This window comes from Arachis stenosperma, chromosome 10 (genome assembly GCF_014773155.1).
Source record: "Arachis stenosperma cultivar V10309 chromosome 10, arast.V10309.gnm1.PFL2, whole genome shotgun sequence".
NCBI lineage: Eukaryota > Viridiplantae > Streptophyta > Magnoliopsida > Fabales > Fabaceae > Arachis > Arachis stenosperma.
Window position 1 is genome coordinate 2,407,093 of NC_080386.1, and position 19,657 is coordinate 2,426,749.

At 31.0% G+C, this 19,657-nt stretch overlaps 3 protein-coding genes across 18 annotated transcripts; 2 read left to right on the plus strand and 1 right to left on the minus strand.

Annotated features, from left to right (window-relative positions):
• Positions 1–635: 635 nt before the first annotated feature.
• LOC130956450 (uncharacterized) lies at positions 636–3,105 on the plus strand. 5 transcript variants are annotated; one of them, XM_057883500.1, is made up of 3 exons: positions 636–861; positions 2,198–2,365; positions 2,636–2,900. In XM_057883500.1, exons 1-3 carry the CDS (start codon positions 724–726, stop codon positions 2,816–2,818), a joined length of 489 nt encoding a protein of 162 aa, XP_057739483.1. In that variant the 5' UTR covers positions 636–723; the 3' UTR covers positions 2,819–2,900. The 5 variants fall into 5 exon arrangements, with proteins under 5 accessions (XP_057739483.1, XP_057739479.1, XP_057739482.1 ...); XM_057883496.1 differs by having other exon boundaries at positions 637–861; positions 2,640–3,105; XM_057883499.1 differs by having other exon boundaries at positions 637–861; positions 2,709–3,105.
• A 6,124-nt stretch (positions 3,106–9,229) lies between these two features.
• Positions 9,230–18,429, plus strand: LOC130955229 (protein DEHYDRATION-INDUCED 19-like). Of its 12 annotated transcripts, none has more exons than XR_009076670.1 (9): positions 11,211–11,247; positions 11,615–11,661; positions 11,838–11,995; positions 15,572–15,872; positions 15,941–16,080; positions 16,393–16,470; positions 16,638–16,918; positions 16,989–18,053; positions 18,126–18,429. XR_009076670.1 is itself a non-coding variant. In XM_057882044.1 (8 exons), exons 4-8 carry the CDS (start codon positions 15,788–15,790, stop codon positions 17,104–17,106), a joined length of 702 nt encoding a protein of 233 aa, XP_057738027.1. In that variant the 5' UTR covers positions 11,211–11,247; positions 11,615–11,661; positions 11,838–11,995; positions 15,572–15,787; the 3' UTR covers positions 17,107–18,429. The 12 variants fall into 12 exon arrangements, 4 of the variants coding, with proteins under 4 accessions (XP_057738030.1, XP_057738029.1, XP_057738028.1 ...); XR_009076671.1 differs by having other exon boundaries at positions 15,585–15,872; XM_057882044.1 differs by having other exon boundaries at positions 16,989–18,429.
• On the minus strand, positions 12,874–14,545 carry LOC130955231 (uncharacterized protein At4g28440-like). The gene is made up of 2 exons (XM_057882048.1): positions 14,184–14,545; positions 12,874–13,387 (listed from the first exon to the last, which is right to left on the minus strand). The coding sequence occupies exons 1-2, from the start codon at positions 14,431–14,433 to the stop codon at positions 13,197–13,199; spliced, it is 441 nt and encodes a 146-aa protein (XP_057738031.1). The 5' UTR covers positions 14,434–14,545; the 3' UTR covers positions 12,874–13,196.
• Positions 18,430–19,657: the final 1,228 nt, after the last annotated feature.

The following is a 19,657-nucleotide window of genomic DNA, read 5'->3' on the forward strand; positions in this document are numbered from 1 at the left end:
TATTATATTAATAAATTTTGACACTGCCAATAAAATAAGCGATTAGTATTTCCTTAGAAGAGAGTGTGTAGCAAATATATTTCAATTTCGTGTGTTAATGGAACACGAATTCGAGTTGCGTGTCGCCATAATCTGGTCAGTAAGTAACATTCTACGATGTTGTTGACCTGTACTTTAGATGCTTCCTATGGCGATCAAAATTCCATTGCTTCAAATAATTAAGCAACATAAACACTTCTCAACCGTTTTGATATCTGTTTATTCACCAAACTCATAACTTAAATAATAATAATAATAAATAATAGTAACGCTTCTCTTATTTTCTTTTTACTCATAGCTGTTGAAGTGTCACCCCTGAGAATGACTAAATTAACTGTAATGCCATTCTTTGATTACATGTTACTCCATTTATGGCATCACTTTTTAATTATACAATCATAAGCACTTTAAGTATACTTGATTTAATTATACAATTATAAGCACTTTACTATTTATAATTATATAAGATAATGGTTAAAAACTAACCTTTAGAATATAAAATAAATATTTAAATTTTTACTTCTTACGTTATAAATTCACAATCACAATCATTGAAACTTAAATCTAAGCGTTCCTATTTATAACACTGATGAAAATTCCGATTTCTTGAGATAAGATCAAAAGCTTAACTCAAGCGATGTTGAAGTGGGACCAGACTCTTAAATGTCTAACGTTTAAAGGAGAATGCAAGTTAGCAGACACATAAAAAATTCACCCTTGTTTTCTCCAAAACAATTCTTATATTTTTGGCTCTGTTTTCTCTCTGAGACTGTGACCATCAATTTGCCATCAGCTTCACAGAGAGACGCCATGGTTGCAGAGGTAATGGTTCCATCTTCTCCATTATTCCCTACTTTGTGTCCATTGCACGAACAAGAACAAATACACTGTCACATTGTGCCTCCATTTCTTCAATTTTTTTTTCTGATATTCTATATTTCTTGTCTTGTTTTGTCAGTAAAAGATAAAAATCATATTTTGTTTTCTGGGGTCTATTTGAAGCTGAAGCTTTTTCTTTGCCTCTCCCTGGTTTTGCTCATTGAGAGTGTATATTGTATAATATAGGTTTCTGTATGTATGTTATGCAATCTTCTTATTTAATCTCTATGGAATCGATTGTTGGTGGTATTCTTGCATGTCATATTTAATGAAATGTTGATTGAATTTATGTTATTGTGCTTTTGTTTTCTGGGAATTGACATGCTAAACTTGCATGCTATCTGTTATCTATGTATGTAAAATTTTGTATATTATTCCATTATTCCTATTGGGTTGACATAACATGTGCATGAAATTTGTATTTTTCCGAATGGACTGACATAAGAAAGAGAAACCCTTTTCTCTCATGCAGTGTGTTTAGTTTGAATCAATCATAATGTTAGTTGTTGTTAAATAAGTGGCCACATGAGCTAAGATATAATTAAAATGCAAACAAGAGTTTGTTGTCCACACTTTATTGTAAGAATGTGAGTTGAACTGATACATATCAGTTATATCAGTCCTAATAATATCAACATGTCCTTTCATCTGACTATGGTCCCCTCTGGAGACTATTATTATTATTTGATCAATTTTGGAAGCTAAGAGTATAGCCAGGAATTCCAGCAGATCTAATTGTTCATTTTTAGCAAAACATGTCAAAATTATATGGTTTAGGATCACAGTTTCATTGAAGTGTCTGCTACACTTTAAGAATGGTCTTTTCAACTATCCATCACATAATTTTTCCATACTATATTGTTTATGATGATATCCAAACTTGACATCAAAGGAGGATAGTAACAGAACTCTTAACAATCTTGGAATTTGAGACATAGTGGTGAAGCTTTGAACAGGAAAATGGGGGACATGGCCCCCCAAATATTCTATAAAAAGAAAATACTATTACCACTTTTTCTTCTTGTATATTATGTTGTTTAATTGGTTATTGATCATAATTTCCATATTTCACTACCTTTCTGTCATTCTAACTTAGTATATGTTTGATAGCAGCACTAGCAACTTCTCCAATTTAGTACAAATTTTAATTTATCTTAGGTGAATTAGGAGTAGTGTACTAGTATCTTGCTTTGATAGTTAGAAAAGTTATTCAGATATTAAGAACTTAACTAGTCTATACACAAATTGGTATGTTTATCTTACTTATATTTCTTCTCAGAATGATGAGATGGCTATTGGTATTGGATGGCCACTTGGGCTTGGCTTCTTCAATATGAGACTTAGAGTTGTGGATTCTCTTCCATCTGCTTATTCAGTTGCACCATACTCATTGCACATACCATCCACCAGTTTCTCTTCATTCTCATCCTCTAATCTAGATACTGAGGTATTCCAAATTTTCATGTGCCTCAATCCTCTTTAGTTTTTGAAAAATCTTTTTACGTTTTGTGTGTTCAATTGAAACTATCAACACGCAATTTTAACGAACTAAGAGCATCTTTAAAAAAAAAAAATAAAATAAAACATATTTAATGCGTATTCTAGAAGCATTTATAATCACTCATTTTTATTTATGAAATATGCTTTAGACCAATCCAAGTACACATTAACATTAAACCAAGAAAGTTTATCAGAAGCTAGTAAAGTTCTCTATTAGTTAGAGTTTCTTGTGTTGCAAGAAACAGTCGTCGGCTTCGTTCTTTCAAGACAAGAGTGTGTCTCTTGCTCAGCTAATTGGAGCTACACAAGGAGAGAGAGAAAGCTTGTACTTGTCAAACTCAATGAGGTTGGAAGAAGAGAGGCAGAAGAAACTGGCAAAGGGTTCTTACAATGGCTCTGAAGAACAAAGTGTGGAGGATATGTGTAGAGGCATTTGCATTCCCATATTGCTTCATACCCTTCAAAGAATTAGCAATAGGACTAAGAAGACTTCAAGGAACTAACACATTACCAAATATATCTACTTCTCTACCATTTAAGACTACTACAAATTTCTCAATTCTGTATTTCTGGTATTTTCCCTATTTTCTTAATCAACAGTTCACTGATGATCTGAACCCATTTCATCACTATTTTTTAGTTCATACACCATGGGAAATATATATAATAATAAAATCGTCTACTTTTTGTTGTTTGTTATTCTGATTTAAGTTATGAAAAAAATTTCATGTCCTAAACTATTCAATCAGGAGAGAGAGGGGGAAAGAGTGAAAGATGAGAGAGGACGAAAATTTGGTTTTTTTCATTTAAAAATTTCCAATGAATAAATTCTGTTGATCTTGATTGAGTGAATTTATTTGTGAATGAATTTATTTTTACCTGTAACCAAGAGTAGAAAATGCAGAAATCAGCAATTTGTTCAATTCAAATGTATTGGTGTTTTTTTTAGTACGGCAATATCTATTAAAGTTTTTTTTTTTTACTAATAAATATGAGGTGTTATCTTTTTATGAGTTATTTTTTCTTCCAAAATAAAAATATTATTCTTTAATATCTTTATATTTATTATTTACCAATTTTTTTATTTTATTTCCTGCATTTATTAAAGATTTTTTTCAATTATAATTCATTATTATTTAATTTACTTATTTTAGGTATTAATCATTAAAATTTATTAGGCAATATAGGATAAAAAATTTATTTAGTTTCAATCATTTAATAATGTTTAATTTTAATTGATGTTTTATTCGTGTTATTTTTCATTAATATCTCTATTCATTAGATACTGTACTTTTTATATTTACAGTACATATTAATTGTAAAAAAATAAAAAATAATATTAATTTGATTTAATATATTAGTATAATATATTAGTGGCTATCTTATTAAAATTTATTAGTTATATTGTAATCATATTCATATATTCTTTGTATCTCCTTAATATTCAATTATTGTTATTTATTTTATTTATGATATTTATTTAGAATAATAATTAAATTTATAATTGTAACAAGTCTTTATAATTTTTTTTAACTATTAGTATTATTGGTATATTAGTATATTTTTAGAAATATTAAAGGTGAGATGTCAATTTTTTATGAGTTCTTTTTTCTTTTAAAATAAAAGCATTATTTTCAATATATTTGTATTTATTTTTTTTTAATCTATTTTAAGAAAATATCTTTTTTATAGTTATATAAAAAATAATATTTAATATATTATTATACTAATTATTATATTAATTATATAATACTAATGGTCAATCATTAATATTTTTTAATTATTATTTTTAATCAAACATAATTAGTGACAAATTGATATATATATATTAATGGTGACAAATTGATATTATATCAATTATTAATAATAATAATAATAATAATAATAATAATAATAATAATAGAAAATGTTTAAACAGCACACAAGTTATATTTTAAAAAGCAAAATATATTTTTAAAAGATTAAGATATTAATAATTAAAAACAAAAAAAATAAACATAAATTTATAATTCTAATTGTCATAAATATGATATTAATGTTAATAGTGATAAATTGATATTGATATCAATAATTAATTTATATAATTATTTTTGTACTACTAAAAACTATATAGTGTTTCTTTTACGATTTGTGAGTCTAGATCTAAAAGTCAAAGCATTCTTTGTAAAATTTTAATCTCGTGTCCTGTCTGTTTTCCATAAGTTTTTTTATAGTTTTGAAAAGTTAGTAAAGATTGAGATTTATTTTCAAGCAAGAAGATAACTGTAAATTTAGAAAAACCATCAACAAAACATGCATAGTATCTAAATTCATTTATAGAATTAATTGGGGCAGGTCCCCAAAGAACAGCAAAAACACATTCTAATGGTTGATGATATGTAGTTTGAGTTTCATTAAAGTGAAGTTTATGCATTTTAGCCAATGGACAAATTTCACATATATATTGTAAAGATGATCCAAAATTAGAGATAGAAATAGAACACTGATTCATTACTATATGATGAACTGTTTTTATTGCACAATGGCCAAGTCTTTTATGCCACAAGATTGTATTATTACTATTCTAATTACAAGAACTGTTAAAAGCATAGAAATTAGGAGGATTGGTTTCTTGATTGCTAATCCTATCTGAATTACATTGTATTGAAATAGAAGAATAATTATTACTAAAAGGTTTATGAGAATAAGTAGAGTTGTAAGACAAAGTAGATTTCTCAGAAGCATGCCTAGGAATTATGAGATTGTGAAAGGAATATATCAAATTCCTAGCTATGTCCTGTAGGAGAAATTCTCTGGTAGTCTAATCACGAATAAAGCAGAAATTAGGCTAGAATTAAAAAAAGACACCATTATCAACTGCAAACCTAGAAACACTAAGTAGATTTTGGGAAATTTGGAGTACATAGTGTTGGGAATAAGTAGTACGACCACAATCCAATCAATTATGTGTCAAATAATTTGTTGTTATTATTATATTAAAATGTTAATATAATAAGGTCCTTAATTAAATTTAGAGATTTATCATTGTGACAGTGATCATAATATTGAGAAATAAATCTTTTATAATTTAATCTAAATTGTTCTTGATCATAGGATTATTAAAAAGGACATTAATAATCTGGAAAAATCAATATATATATATATATATATATATATATATATATGGTCTTCATTGGATGAAGATTAATAGATCTCATTTATTAAATTATATATATAGATGGTGTATATAGGGATATGACCATTGAACTGGCTTACTCTGAGAATTCCTAATGGTTATAATTACCGCATATTTGTCAATAGGATATTTTCAAGATGAACATAGTAATAGAGTTTCCTTTGACTTGCGACTATCATAGTAATTAACAACGTCTTTAGTATACTTTGATTCCAGACACCTAATACCCTAGGTGCTAGTTGAATGGATATTGGGTATGATTCAAATACTTGTAGAATTAATGATCAGTCAATAAGGAATCCGTCAACTCTCGTTAAATAGTTTGAGCTCTATAATTATAATAAATGAGATGAATAAAACCTTGGCCAATGGGATTGAATGAATGAAGAAATGAATTTTTTAGGTCATTCACAGTTCATTATAATAATGGTAACAAGTTAGAGTTTGACAATTAAACCATACTCTAAGGGTTAACCAAGAGCTGGAAAGATGGAAGGAATTATACTTTGTTATTCTGAGTTTCTTAGTAAAAATAGATTACTTCAAACTATCAGGTCGTTGAGGAGTGTTGTTAGACGCCAACCTTGATTAGTAAATTTAGTATGACTAATTTACTACCCGCTTAGTATTGAACTTATGGGATCACACACTAATGAGTGTTCTAATCTTTGTTGTAGAATTATTTAATTATTATTTTGATTTGATCAAATAAATAATTATATTAATTCAAATGGAATATTATTATATTCTTTGCTAGCACCAATAATATAATAATAGTATGATAATTGAGAATATTAAGTGAGATTTGAGAATAATTAGTTATTCTATTTCTAAATTTGAATTCTAAATTTGGATGAGATCCTAACTGATTCTGTTTCAAATTTAGTTATGATTTGATTCATAAATTTGTAAGATTCAGATTTAGAATTTTAAGATATGATTTAAATTTAAATTGAGATTCAAATTTAAAATCAGTAACAAATCTCATACTATATATATGTATGTCAAGAGTAGAGGAATAAGAGAAAGAAAATAGAATAACAAGAGTTTTATTCTTTTATCTCTACACACATAGATATATGTGAGCCTAATTCTTGGAGAAGAATTTTATAGTGTGCAAAGAGTTGCAAGAGGTTTCTCAATTTAAATCAGATGTCCATTGGTTAAGGAGTTGACAGCAAAGGTTGGTCTCGGTGTGGATACGCATAGCGCCTTCGTACCATCGAAGGAGAAAAGTGATTTTTACTAGCGTACATACAGGTATTTAGATTTGATCTACTATATATTATATTATTTGAATAAAATTTAAGCACAAAATAGATCTTTAAGTATTACTTTCTTTTCTTCCGCTGCGTGTTATGAACACATGGTAATCCTTCACATAGAGTAAATTTTGTAATAAAAAAGTAACATTAGCATATGGATTATGCAAAATTGAAGAACCATAGTTTTGAATGGCAATACCTGACCCATTGCCTACATATACTTGATCGGAGTCATCGTTGCTCGCAGTGAAAGTTAGCAAATTGGATGGATCAGGGGTCAAGTGATGGCTCACACCAGAATCTGCAAGTCAGACAGCATCACTTATGGAGGAGGAAGGGCCTGTGAGATATGCAATTGGTGGATGAAAACTTGAAGGGGGTGGTGGAGGTTGAGCATTAAGGTAGGGAGGCTGAGAAAATAAGTTAGGGTTTCCAAAATTATGGTTGAAAGACTGATCAACCCTATGATAGCAGTTTCATACCACATGACCCATCCTTCCACATAGTTGACACTGCATTCTTGTGTTATTATTGTTGTATCCAAATCTGCCTCCTCCTCTATTATTTCTACCTCTACGTCCTCTTCTAAAAGTATTACCTATGTTGGGATCAAAATTTTAAGAAGGGTTCTGCACATAATGGGCTATAAGCATGCCAGAGGTTGGTTTCTTGAAGCGTTCAACCATTTCTTCATGGGAAAGCAAAAATGCTTCAGCTTCTACAATCCTAAAAGACTCTCTCTTTGCTGTTATGGAAGAAATATACACTGTATATTCTTCAGAAAGACCCTCAATAATAGCCTGAAGATGATCATCTTTTGGCACTTCATATCCTACAGCAAATAGAGCGTCAACAATTCTTCTAATTTTGGACAAGTAATCAGCAGCGGAACCTGTTTTCTTACACAATCTCAATTGACTTTTGAGACTTTGAACACGAGCAGAGGAGGCTGCCTAAAATTAATCATCAATCTTCACCCATACTTCAAAAAATCTTGAGAGATGAATCACTTTTTTCTTGAAGCAATTAGTCATAGAAGCAACGAGCCATGTTATGAGAGTTCTATCTCTCTGGCGCCAGATTTTGTATTCTTCATATTCTGTTATCGTTTTCTTGGTAGCATCAGTTGTAAACTGCTCAGGGATCTTGGAGGGATCAAGATGATTTTCAAGACCAAGACTCTCAATAATGAGAATTGCAAGGTACCTCAATGTAGAATAGTTATCTTCATTTAGTTTTTCAACAATTGGGGAGAAGGTTTTTTTTGTTGAATCAGAAAGAATGATTTTCATTGTGGAGCTGAAACTAAGAAATAGGCTCTTGATACCATAAAAGATTCAGAGAAAGAAAAAAAGCATAGTAAGCTCAACTCTGTGAGAAAGAGCAGTGATAGGTTTGAAAGGAAAAGAAAAATTAAAACAGAGACAAAGACTTGTAATGAGAGTAATCAAGTTTCATTTCATTTCAGAATTACTCACTTGCTAAGCCAAGTTTGCTATATATATATATACATGGTTAGTGACTATTGAAGCTCAAGACTTATCAAGAAAGACACTAGTAACTAATCAAGAAAGACAGTAATGCAGTTTTGCACACTGTTCTTGTACACTATTACTTTCTATCCTTAATATGTTGCATTATCAAGAGTAAAGATGGTCTACAAATACTATTGTAAGATCACGGACATTTAAAAGATAACTGTACGATGAATGTGGTATATAGATAAATTTTTTAGAGCTTATAATGAAAAGATAATTTTTAAATCTCTTAGTCAAATTTATTAAAATTTATTACTATCAATTAAAAAAATTAAAAAATTTTAGACGCTAATTGATAATACATTCTTATTTCATATTTACATTTTGAGAATATTAAAATGATCATAATGTTATTTTAAGTACATATTTTGCTGACATAAAAAAAGAGTGTTGAGTTATTTTTAGTGATTTTTAAATTATTTATTATTTATTAAAAAAGTTTGTGCATTCAAATTCTCTAGTAATTTTCTATTATTCATTTTGAGTTAATTTTTATATATTTTTACTTCACAATAAAATAATATATAACATATGTTGATGAGTTTAAATATTACTAGATTATTTAATTTAATATTAAGTATATATGTCTAATTTATTAAAAAAATAAATTAATAAAAACGATTAATAACTATATTAAAATTGATATACTTAATACCAAATTAAAAAATATTTTAAACATATAATATATTATTTTTTTTTATTAATTAAATTATTATAACTTAAATTAATTTTAATAAAATAATTTAAAATTATAATTTTAACCTTGTCACACGTATTACACTTGTACATATTAGCCATCACATACAAAATATAGCTCTTACAAATTTGGGCCCAAGTAGAACTCAATCCTATAACTCATCGAAAGAAAAAAAAAAAAAGAAAAAGAAAAACCCCAGAAAACAAAACAAAACCCCATCGTAGCTCGTTCATGCTAAAGAGCCTCTGTAGAAGACGATGTCCGCCGCGTCAGCCGCCAGGTCATTTCTGCGCTCCGCCGCCTCTCGAACTTCCGGGACGGCGAGATTAGCTTCCGGAGCTAGAGTAAGGCCCACCGAACCGCTGTTTCGTGTCCCGAAGCAAAGCTCACTCTCTAACCGCATTTTCAGGTAACACCAATCAATTGATTCCAAGACCTCACCCACTTTATGTTGAATTACATCAAAACCCTAATCCTGATTGCTTTACACAATTAGTTTAATTATTTTGTGGAATTACGGTTACTTTTTAGGTCGCCAGTGGAGTTGAGTAGCTGCGTGGAATCGATGCTTCCTTACCACACTGCCACTGCTTCGGCATTGCTCACTTCCATGCTTTCTGTATCTCGCCACTCTTATGGTTGGACCCCTGAAGGTATTCCCTCTACGCTCTCCACTTCTTGATGCTGATGTTGTGGCTGTTTGTTTGTTTCATTGTGTTGTTCAGTTCTTCATTACACAAGCTATGATTCTTTTTTTTTTTTTCCGAAATATGAGGTGGTTGATTATCCAAATGTTGGTTGTGGATTTGTATTTTTGTTGGACATGTCAAGGGTTGTTGAATGATGCTTGCTGTGAAGCTGAACTCCCAGAATTTTGATATGCTTTCCTAAATCATACCAAACTCTATACTGGCTGGGTCATCGAGTTTTTTAAAGTGTGGTTTCATCTTTCATTTGGTGAAGAAATTTTTATTGTAGAATGTAGGGGCTAAAAGATTTTTGGCTTTACAAAGCTGAAGACTATTATATGTACTCATTGCTAAAATCCCAATGTGGCATAAGTAGTTCTACTTGTCCTGAAAATTGATTTTGTGACAACTATGAAAATTGAAAAGTTCGGCTTGTTATAAACTTATAATACTGTACCTTCACCTCCTTGATTTTGCTATGTTGTCAGAAATAATAAAAAGTGGATCTGGAATAAGCTAATAACTTTATGGTGTGCTAAAATATAAAATTTTTAGAAACAAAATGTAAACATCTTCTCTTTTACAAAAAAATGTTCACTTGTTACAAAATCTTTCGTCTTCTCTTGTTTTTTCTTATTTGTACCCCTTTAATACGAGGATGGAGTTTTTGTGTGAATCAGCCTTTGAAGATGAAAAATGTAGGTGGATATGAACAAATATTTTTGCTTTTCAAACATTTCTTCTATTTCTCTAAAGGAAAAATAGGCTCTCTCTTGCTCTCAAAGTAAAGGTGTGCATTTTTTCCCCTTTGTAGGGCAAGAGAAGACTAGATGAAGATCAAGCATCAAAGATGGTGTCACATGGATTTATTTCAAATTTTGGGTTTTGAAGCATTGAGAACTTGTCTTCCATAGGTTTTTGAGAGGATGAGATTTCTAAATTGAATGTGGAATGATATATTGAACAACTTAACAGTATGCGTGGTAGTTTCCCTGAATTATAATTGGTCTGGAGCGAATTCTTGTAAGCAGTAACAAAGGAGCTTCATTTTGATTTATTGAGCATCTCCTGCTGTCTCTATCTGTCTTGGAAAAGTTATTATGGTTTATTATGTTTACTTATTTAGTGCACTCTGTTCCATTTTCGTTCTGATTTTAGTTTGTTATTATATGGATTGTTTACACAAAATAATATAATTCCTTTCAATTTTTTCTGGCTGCTGATGTGTTAATTGTTAGGCTTTTAATATTATGTGCTAAATTCATTGGTGATATTGTGTGATCATGCAAAGAGATCTATGGCATAGAATTTGATTTAAACTTCACCTCCATTATGAATCAACATTCACTAGAGATAATTCTACAAAAATCACACTGATTGATTGTATTCACTCAGATTGCAATGATGATGTATGATGATTGACAGAGGGTTCGAGCAAAGTTAAATGTAGATGCAACTAGAAAAGGTGGTCAAACTTTTTTTTTTCAGATTTGGAATTCACTTTTATTCCCGTTTGTCTAAAACCATAGTTTATTCATTATGATATTGCAGTTTTAAACTAAGACTAATTTGTCTGCTAACCATTCCCACAAAAATTTGAGTTATCATGATTAAGAAACTGTTTAATTATCTTAAGCAAGTTCCCAGATGACATAACTGAATAATGTGTTAAAAACCCGATGTTTGTGATTTTACTTCCCTTTCTAACTGAATAGAAATAATAATAGATACAACATTCAATTCGTACTTTTTGCATTAACAGATTGGTGGAAGTAGATTTTTCTTTCTTCTTTTGCAACTCTTCATTTTGACCTGGCTGTTTTCTTGTTTAGGGTCGTGATCATTTGCTGTTGGGCTTTAGGCTTGGGGACCTTGACGTGTAATGTTTCTTCATTTTCCATTTACTGTGCTTTGCCTTAATCCATAGGTTTATGTTTTGGATATAAATGATTTTGTAAAACTTGGATTATGGATCATATTGACCTTTCTGGTTGTGATTGACTACGAAAGCAAATATATTTGAATTTCTTAAGTTCTTTTGTTTTTCAATTCTAGATGGATGATTGTTGTGTTTGGATGCGGTGCATTGCTCGTACTTTGCATGGATTTCAGTTTACATTGTTAGACATGCTTAGAGGATTTTCTTCTGGTTGATTGTGAGAACACCCAAGACTTAAAACTGTAAAGCATCCAGAGCTGGTATCATGACTTAGGTATGATTATTATTATTCTATTTCAACATTGTTGAAACACTTTCTAAGTGCAATTTACAATAATTTATTTTCCAACCTTGTAATACAAGCAAGGCTTACCCAGACTTGGGTAACTAGTCCAGCGTAATCCAATCAAGTGAAACGCCGAACAACGTGGAGCACATCAAAGTTTGCTTAATATACACGCAAACTAATGAAATAAGAAAACCATAAAAATGGCCTTCACTATTGTGATCTTGCTTAACCTACCTTCTGCCGCAACCTTATTCCGATTAGGATCATATTAGCATGGTCCAATAGTTAAAAAGAGAAAAACCTAAAATAGCTTCTGACAATTACTTTGAAAGACAACGAAACTCTTAACAAAAAAAAAAACCCAACCCGACCTTTGGCAATTACCTCGAAAGGACGAGGTCTCTGTGCCAAAAAAAATCAACGTTGTTTTTTTTGGCACAGGGGTTAATCAGTCCAAAAAAAAAAGATCAGGGACCGGATTGGGTGTTTTTTTTTCTTAGGGGCCTCGTTGTCCTTTCGAGGTAATTGTCAGGAGTCAGATGAGGTATTTCTATAAGAAGCTGGTTCCATCTTATGTATATCCCAAATGTCTTGATATAATTGTTTTTCTGATTTCCTCACCCGATTGTTTTAAACTCCAAAAATTTTAGTAGTTATGAATCAAGCTAGTCTAAAATGAGAATATTATTACCCTTGAATCAAAGTTGCAAGACTCACATATCATAAAAATTATAAATTTAACAAGAATTAACTTCTTACTTTATTATTCTACAAATCTCCTCATAGAAGATTATTTATTTATTTTTTCCGTTTTGAATAACTATGTTCTTAGTTGAGGCAGGAACATAACTAATTAATAGAAGCATAAACATCGTTCGCAAGTCCAATTCGATTATATCGATGATTATATTAACACGATAAGATACTTCTCTTTTAAAGTTCATTGGATACAGTTGCTGATAAAGATAGTAGCAAATCTATATATAGCTTGGCACACAAGATTGTTCAAGTGCCATGAACTTTTACCCTAAATGATGTCAAGCGTGTTGAAAGGAAAATGCCGGCAAATTAAAATGAGAAAGTATACCAATCCATCCATCCATCACCAGTTAAGTTTCACCCTTCACAGTATCCATTGCACCATAGATCAAACCATGTAGCTTTCTTTTGCATTCTTCTATGGGAATTATTCTTCAACGACATTCACCAATTCATATTCAACCAGAGAGAGGTTGTTATCTTCTTTCACTGTGAATTTCGCTGGTTCAGTTACCTCGATCCGGCCCCATTTGTCAACAGCTAGCCTCATTGAACCCTTGAACATGTCAATCTTTGCATTACGAAGAATTACGGTGGTTCCAGCCTTCATTAAGTCAACTGCACAGAAACAACAACCGGGACATAATAAATAACTGACACATTAAGGTTCCAGTCTTCATATAAGAAATTTTAACCATGTTACCAATCAAGTGACAGATATCCGAAATATGATGATATATAAGAAGGCATTCCATAATGTAAAATCCTTATACAGATATGCAGTATGGCCTCAGCAAAGAACAAAAACCAATTACTAATTAGGATTTCTTTGTGAATGAAGAAAAGAATGAGAATGGGGAGAAGAAGATTAAATTTTTTTATACAATGTTCATGTGCATCACATTTTTATCACTTGTTATCATATATATCATCACTCATGCATCATCAGACAGTCCCAGAAACTGTTTGATCAGGATACCATCTTTAATGTTCACATCCTTGGGTAGAACAAGTTATACTAGGGATGGCAAATTGAGTCATGACTTGTGAGCCTACTAATCTACATCCATCTAATCCAATTAAGGCAAAACCCAAACCAATATAGTTTCTAGGAGTAACATTTTCAATTATCAAAGACTGTAAGCCATTTTGATTTCTCAGGGACTAAATGGATTGTGATCTAATTTCTAAGCAGATTGATTCCAAGGTCCCAAATGCAGTCTCCCATAACACGGTACAAATAAATACAATGCAGATCCCATTTCCAAAGTAGAAACTGTAAAAATCATAGAGATAAAACAGTGCCCAGATAGAAAGTTTCTATTTTTAAAAACGGGGAAGTAAAAAGATCCGAAATTGAATTAAAGTGAACAAAAAGGATGACAAAGACAGGTGGGGGTAGTGAAATGAAGACCTTGTTGGTTGCGAGCGGTGAAGATGATGGTGCCGGTTTCGTCGCCGATGAGGCACTCGGCGATGAGAGTGGGGCGAACAGAGGGAGGGGTGGGTCTTCCTTTGTGGAGAACAGTGTTTGAAGATAAAACATTAGCGACCAAGGTGTGACCGGTGGTACCAGGTTTGAGCTGATCCACTTTGGTGAACACTGGTTTTCTCTTGGTTGGCTTCTTCTTGTTGTGTTTGCTGCTGTCACTTCCTTCTTCCATTGATTTCAGATTCTGAAGGATCGATCAATGATCGAAAAGCAAGCCCTCTGTGTCTGCTCCTTAGCTCCCAAGTTAATGGATCATTTACAAAGCCGTCCATTGCACTTCTTTGTATTAATCACTTTTTTTATTTGTTGGAATCCAAGTGACACGTCCTTTCTCAACCAATCCTCAAGTGTCGCGTGACTTATCTATAAGTCTTTCCATTCTTCAATCTTCATGCTAACCTGCTAAATCTTTAGCTCAATAGTTTTATATTGGTAGAAATTTAAGTACAGTTAATTTTATATAAAGTATAATAATTTGACAAATTTAATTAAATTATTATTTAATAAAATTATTATTTAATAATTTTTAATTATTAACTTTATATAAGATGATTATGATTGAATTTTCACCTTTTATATTTACTTCTTCTAAAATAATTGAAAAGATATATTGAATAATAGAAAAAGAGAACCAATTCCTAAGTAATTGGATAAATATAGAGTAATAGAAAAAAAAGTAATTAGTTGAATTAATTACTTTTAAGATATATAGACACCCAAAAAAAATTACTTTTAAGGAATATGCACGTTTTTTAAAGTTTCTTAGACTGCGTTTGTTTACAAAGATAGGACACTGAGATAGGGATATAAAGACATAAAATTGTGTTTGAAGAGACATAAATAGAGACAATATATCTAGAGACACTAAATTAATGTATTTTGTGTTTATTCTGACAGAAAAAACACGAAGACACTAACAAGAAACATAACTTATTTTTTATTTTTTCTTTCATTATTTTTGTTAGTTTTTTATAATTATATTTTTTATTATTATTATATTTTTCATCTCAAATTTTTTGAATGAAAAAAAAAATAAAATAAATTAGATTTTCATAATTTATTTTAATTTATCACAAAATATGATAATACAAAATTTTGTATTTTTGTCCATTAATATCTTATTCTATTCTGTTCTCGGTGTCTTGTTCTCGTAAACAAATGCAGTCTTAATATTACATTTGTCACGTTTTTGCTTATTGAACATTACACCTTACTTTCTTACACTCTAGTTATTTGGAAACTAATTTTAGTGAAACGTGATGTTTAATCGTTAGAAAAAAACACTAAAATTAAGCTTATAACTTTATAAGTAACTGTTGCAAGGTGAAGTAAAGGCATGAAACAGCGGCAACACATTTCCCATGAAATCCAACGTTGTCGCAAGCCACAAAAACAATAGAGACAACAAATCTCTCTCTCTCTCTCTCTCGTGAAGGTGAAGCATACCTCTCTTGTTCAGCATTTTTAGATAACAGCAAATTCAAGTTACCACCTTTTTTTCTAACATTCAATCCTTGAATCAACAAATGGATTCTGATTTCTGGACCTCGCGTATCGCCGCCGCCAAACGCCACCATGCCCTTCACCACCATCACCAACCTTCCCACTTTGGTTCGTATCTCTTTCTCTCTTCTCACATTCTCCTGCCTCTGTTTAGATTAATCTTTGGGCACTGTTAGATCGTTTAGGAGTGGATGATTTTGATATGGAAGATGGGGTTCGACCTGATTTTCCATGCCCCTATTGCTATGTGGAGCTCGACATCCTTTCCCTTTGTTCCCATCTCGAAGACGAGCATTCCTGCGAATCCAAAGGCACGGTATGGATCTTGTTTCTGAAATTTATTGGAACCTTTATCTACATGTGCATAATAATGGAAGTCAATGATGGATCTGTTTTGTTGTGTAAATTGTAAATCATAACAAAACAAGAGGGGTTGGGTTAAACTAGCACAAGATCCTTATTATTATGGTACAAATTAAAGAATGCCAATAATGTATACAAATATAATTGCCTGGTTTAAATTGGATGGAGTATTAGAACTTGTTTGTCAAAGAGGACTTATTATAAGTGATCCATAAACATGGTTATAACATGTGATACACTCATGATTTATTGTTCTATCATGCAGATTTGTCCAATATGCTCAGTTAAAGTTGCGCGGGATATGTTGAGTCACATAACGCTCCAGCATGCGCACTTGTTCAAAATATCCTTTCTGTGGTTATTCTGATGGTAGAAATTCATAGCTGAGAGTCGTTAAATGATTTGACAGGTTTGACTAAATTGTTATCTAACGGTTCTCAGCTATCAACTTCAGATGAAGTTAACTGCATATATGTTAAGTTGTAATTGGTTCCCTTAACTGAGGATTACTTACAGAGACGACGAAGGTTAAGAAGAGTTGCCATTCCTAACAGTCAGGCATTGTCTCTGTTGGGCCGAGATCTTCGCGAGGCTCATTTGCAGGTGCTTCTTGGTGGTGGATACCGAACAAGCAGCACTAGTACTGTGACTAATGCTGTTACTGATCCCTTACTATCCTCACTTATTTTTAATTTCCCTGCTTTGGAAGCAGAAGAAATTTGTAAATCTGAGGTAACACATGTTGAAGATTCCTCTTTGAATCCGGCACCTGTACATATCTGGAAATCAAGGTGCTCTTCATTATCCTTTTCTGATAAAAAGACAATCAAAGTTCTTGCTTGATAAATATTTGTTTTGCAGTTTTGATCCCTCATTGACATTGAGTAGTGAAGAGAGAGAGAAAAGGATGAGACAAGCTGCTGGGAGATCCGGTTTTGTGCAGGATTTGTTCCTTTCAGCATTGTTAGGAGACCAATGAAATGAAATCAAAGAGACTAATCATTAATCAAACTAACTTATATTGCATTTTGCATCCATCATTAGGATACAGTGCCTATTCAATGTTGGCCTCATTCATATTTTTGAAGCAGTGGCACTTTTGGCTTAGCTTTGATAATATATGATTATATTTACTAATGCTGAATTATGAAACTCAGTTTTTGCTGAAATTGTATCATATTCCCTATCAGGCAAAGAAAAGGAAATTAGTGATCCAATTATTATTTATGGTTTATTTCAGTTGTGCAACACACATCCATGGTATCTGAAAGGCAAACTATTGATTGGTATTTTATGATACTAGCTTTATTTGCAAAATGAGTTGGTAATATCATTTCTCTTAATCATAGTAATGTTGATCGCCTCCAACCAAATAAAAAATAAAATATCACTTTTAAACTGTTGATGATTTGTTTTTCTAATGGACTCAATATTTATATTCTAAAAAAATGATGGTTGTTAAATATATTATGTATTTATAGCAACAATGACATGGAAGGCACCTATAAATATTCTTCCTTATAAACTTGAATATCAGATATTTTTATTCCTTGAAATGATTGGGGTAATATAATTGAGATTGGTCCAAACCTTTGAGCTTAGGTGTATATATTTATTTTGTGTTTGCCATATCTGTATGTATGTATATATATGGCTGTTGCACAATCATTCTCTCCATTAAAGAATATATTATATAACCTGCAATGCAAGTCATCCAATTGACCCCACCCTCCAACACATACTACCAATAATCCAAAATATATAAGTGTGGTTAGTGATAAGTTTTGTGGTTCATTGAAGAAAGTAGATGATGGTGGAGCTATTCGTGTTGGGGTGCACAGGAATCGTGGTGTTCCTTCATGGTGCCAATTTCTTCTTCCATGCTCTCAGTCAACACCTTGCTCTCAGATCTCTCAGATCTCTCAGGTACCCTTTCCTTTCCAATTCTCTCTCTATTGCATACATGTTGATTGTTCTCTGTTTCATCTTCGATTGCAGTTTCTTGGGGTATGTAGGGTGGTAGATTTTTGAAGACAACAACTCAGCAAAGTTAATTCCATGTGCAACCACTTGCAACTGTCTTTACGCTTTGTACATGTTAGAGAATTATTAGAATCAATTTAGATCGTTTATATTTATATAGCATTTGTATATTAATTGTAGGATTTTATGCCTTTATTACTTTGATTCATTTAGCACCTATAAATACCCTTGTATATTGTACTTTTGATCAGACTGAATAACATACAGAACAGTTTGGTCTCTTGTTTCTAATAGTACATACATAAATATATTTCTTCAATTTGTAGTTACCATTAAACGTTATTCAATCTTTGTTCAATTCCTCAAAACTTGTTACTTATCTATATTATCTGCCTTATTGAATTGTTCACTTTAGCTACGCTGGTTTCAACAAAATTCTAAAAGGTAAAAAGAACAAGAAGTGGTTTAATTGAGATTATGGTAAGAACCAAAATAAACACAAATAACAGTAATATTCTATTAGAATATTAAGTGAATTTGGTATGCGTGAGATCCACTTCTCATTATGAACAATATCATAACTCTTGATATTTCACACATGGATGTCTAAATCTGTTATATGATTAATGATTTGTACATAAAGCAATAAGAATATTTGGTGATAATGTGCCTATGGACAACTTTGCCAGAGCACAAGAAATCATTGTTCTTGCATAGCAGCTGATTGACATGAACTGCATGCAACAGGGAAAAGCCTGATAGAATGTTAGTTGCTTTCCTTGCAAGTCATTTTTGCTTAAGTAACACAAACTATAGGAAAATTTTCAAGTGTGCTGTCATACCGTGTTTCAGTAATTTTTAACCGTTGATCTTAATTATAAAAAATATATATAATATATACAATTAAGATTAACCTTTAAAAATTACTGATACACCAATACGATGGTATACTTGAAAATCTTCCCAAACTATAACACTCAATTTGATATTCCTTGTACAGTAGTACTTTCAATCAACTATATAAATTAAAGATTCACTTTTACTAATATAGTTGTGAATGAAATAATCATTGACTTTTTTCAAGAAAAGACCGAAATTCTTATCAATTAGGCTTATGTCGTTTAGCCTAAATCACAATGGGCTAAGTATTAACAGATTAAACAGGACTAAACTTGCAATATTTCACGAGCCAGTTCAAATTGCAATTTTTTTCTGTCTTTTTTTTGTATTGCTATTATTAAATTCATGAGTTATGACTAAAAAATTGGTAACAAAATAAATTACAGAAGAAGACACAAATCTTGCACAATAATATATTAATATTTATGCCAATTTTAAGTTCAACTAAAGAGTTAAAGAATAAATTTTGAGGTGAAAAAATTAAGTTTTAAATAGATTATTAATTTTTAACTCATATAAATATATTTTTATTAATATTATATATATTTACACTAGGTTATTAGATTGGCCCGCTAAAAATACCAAAAAGAAAAATTGGTCTCCTAAATTGCGGGTTTAAACCGTTTAACCCATAAATTAAATGGTGC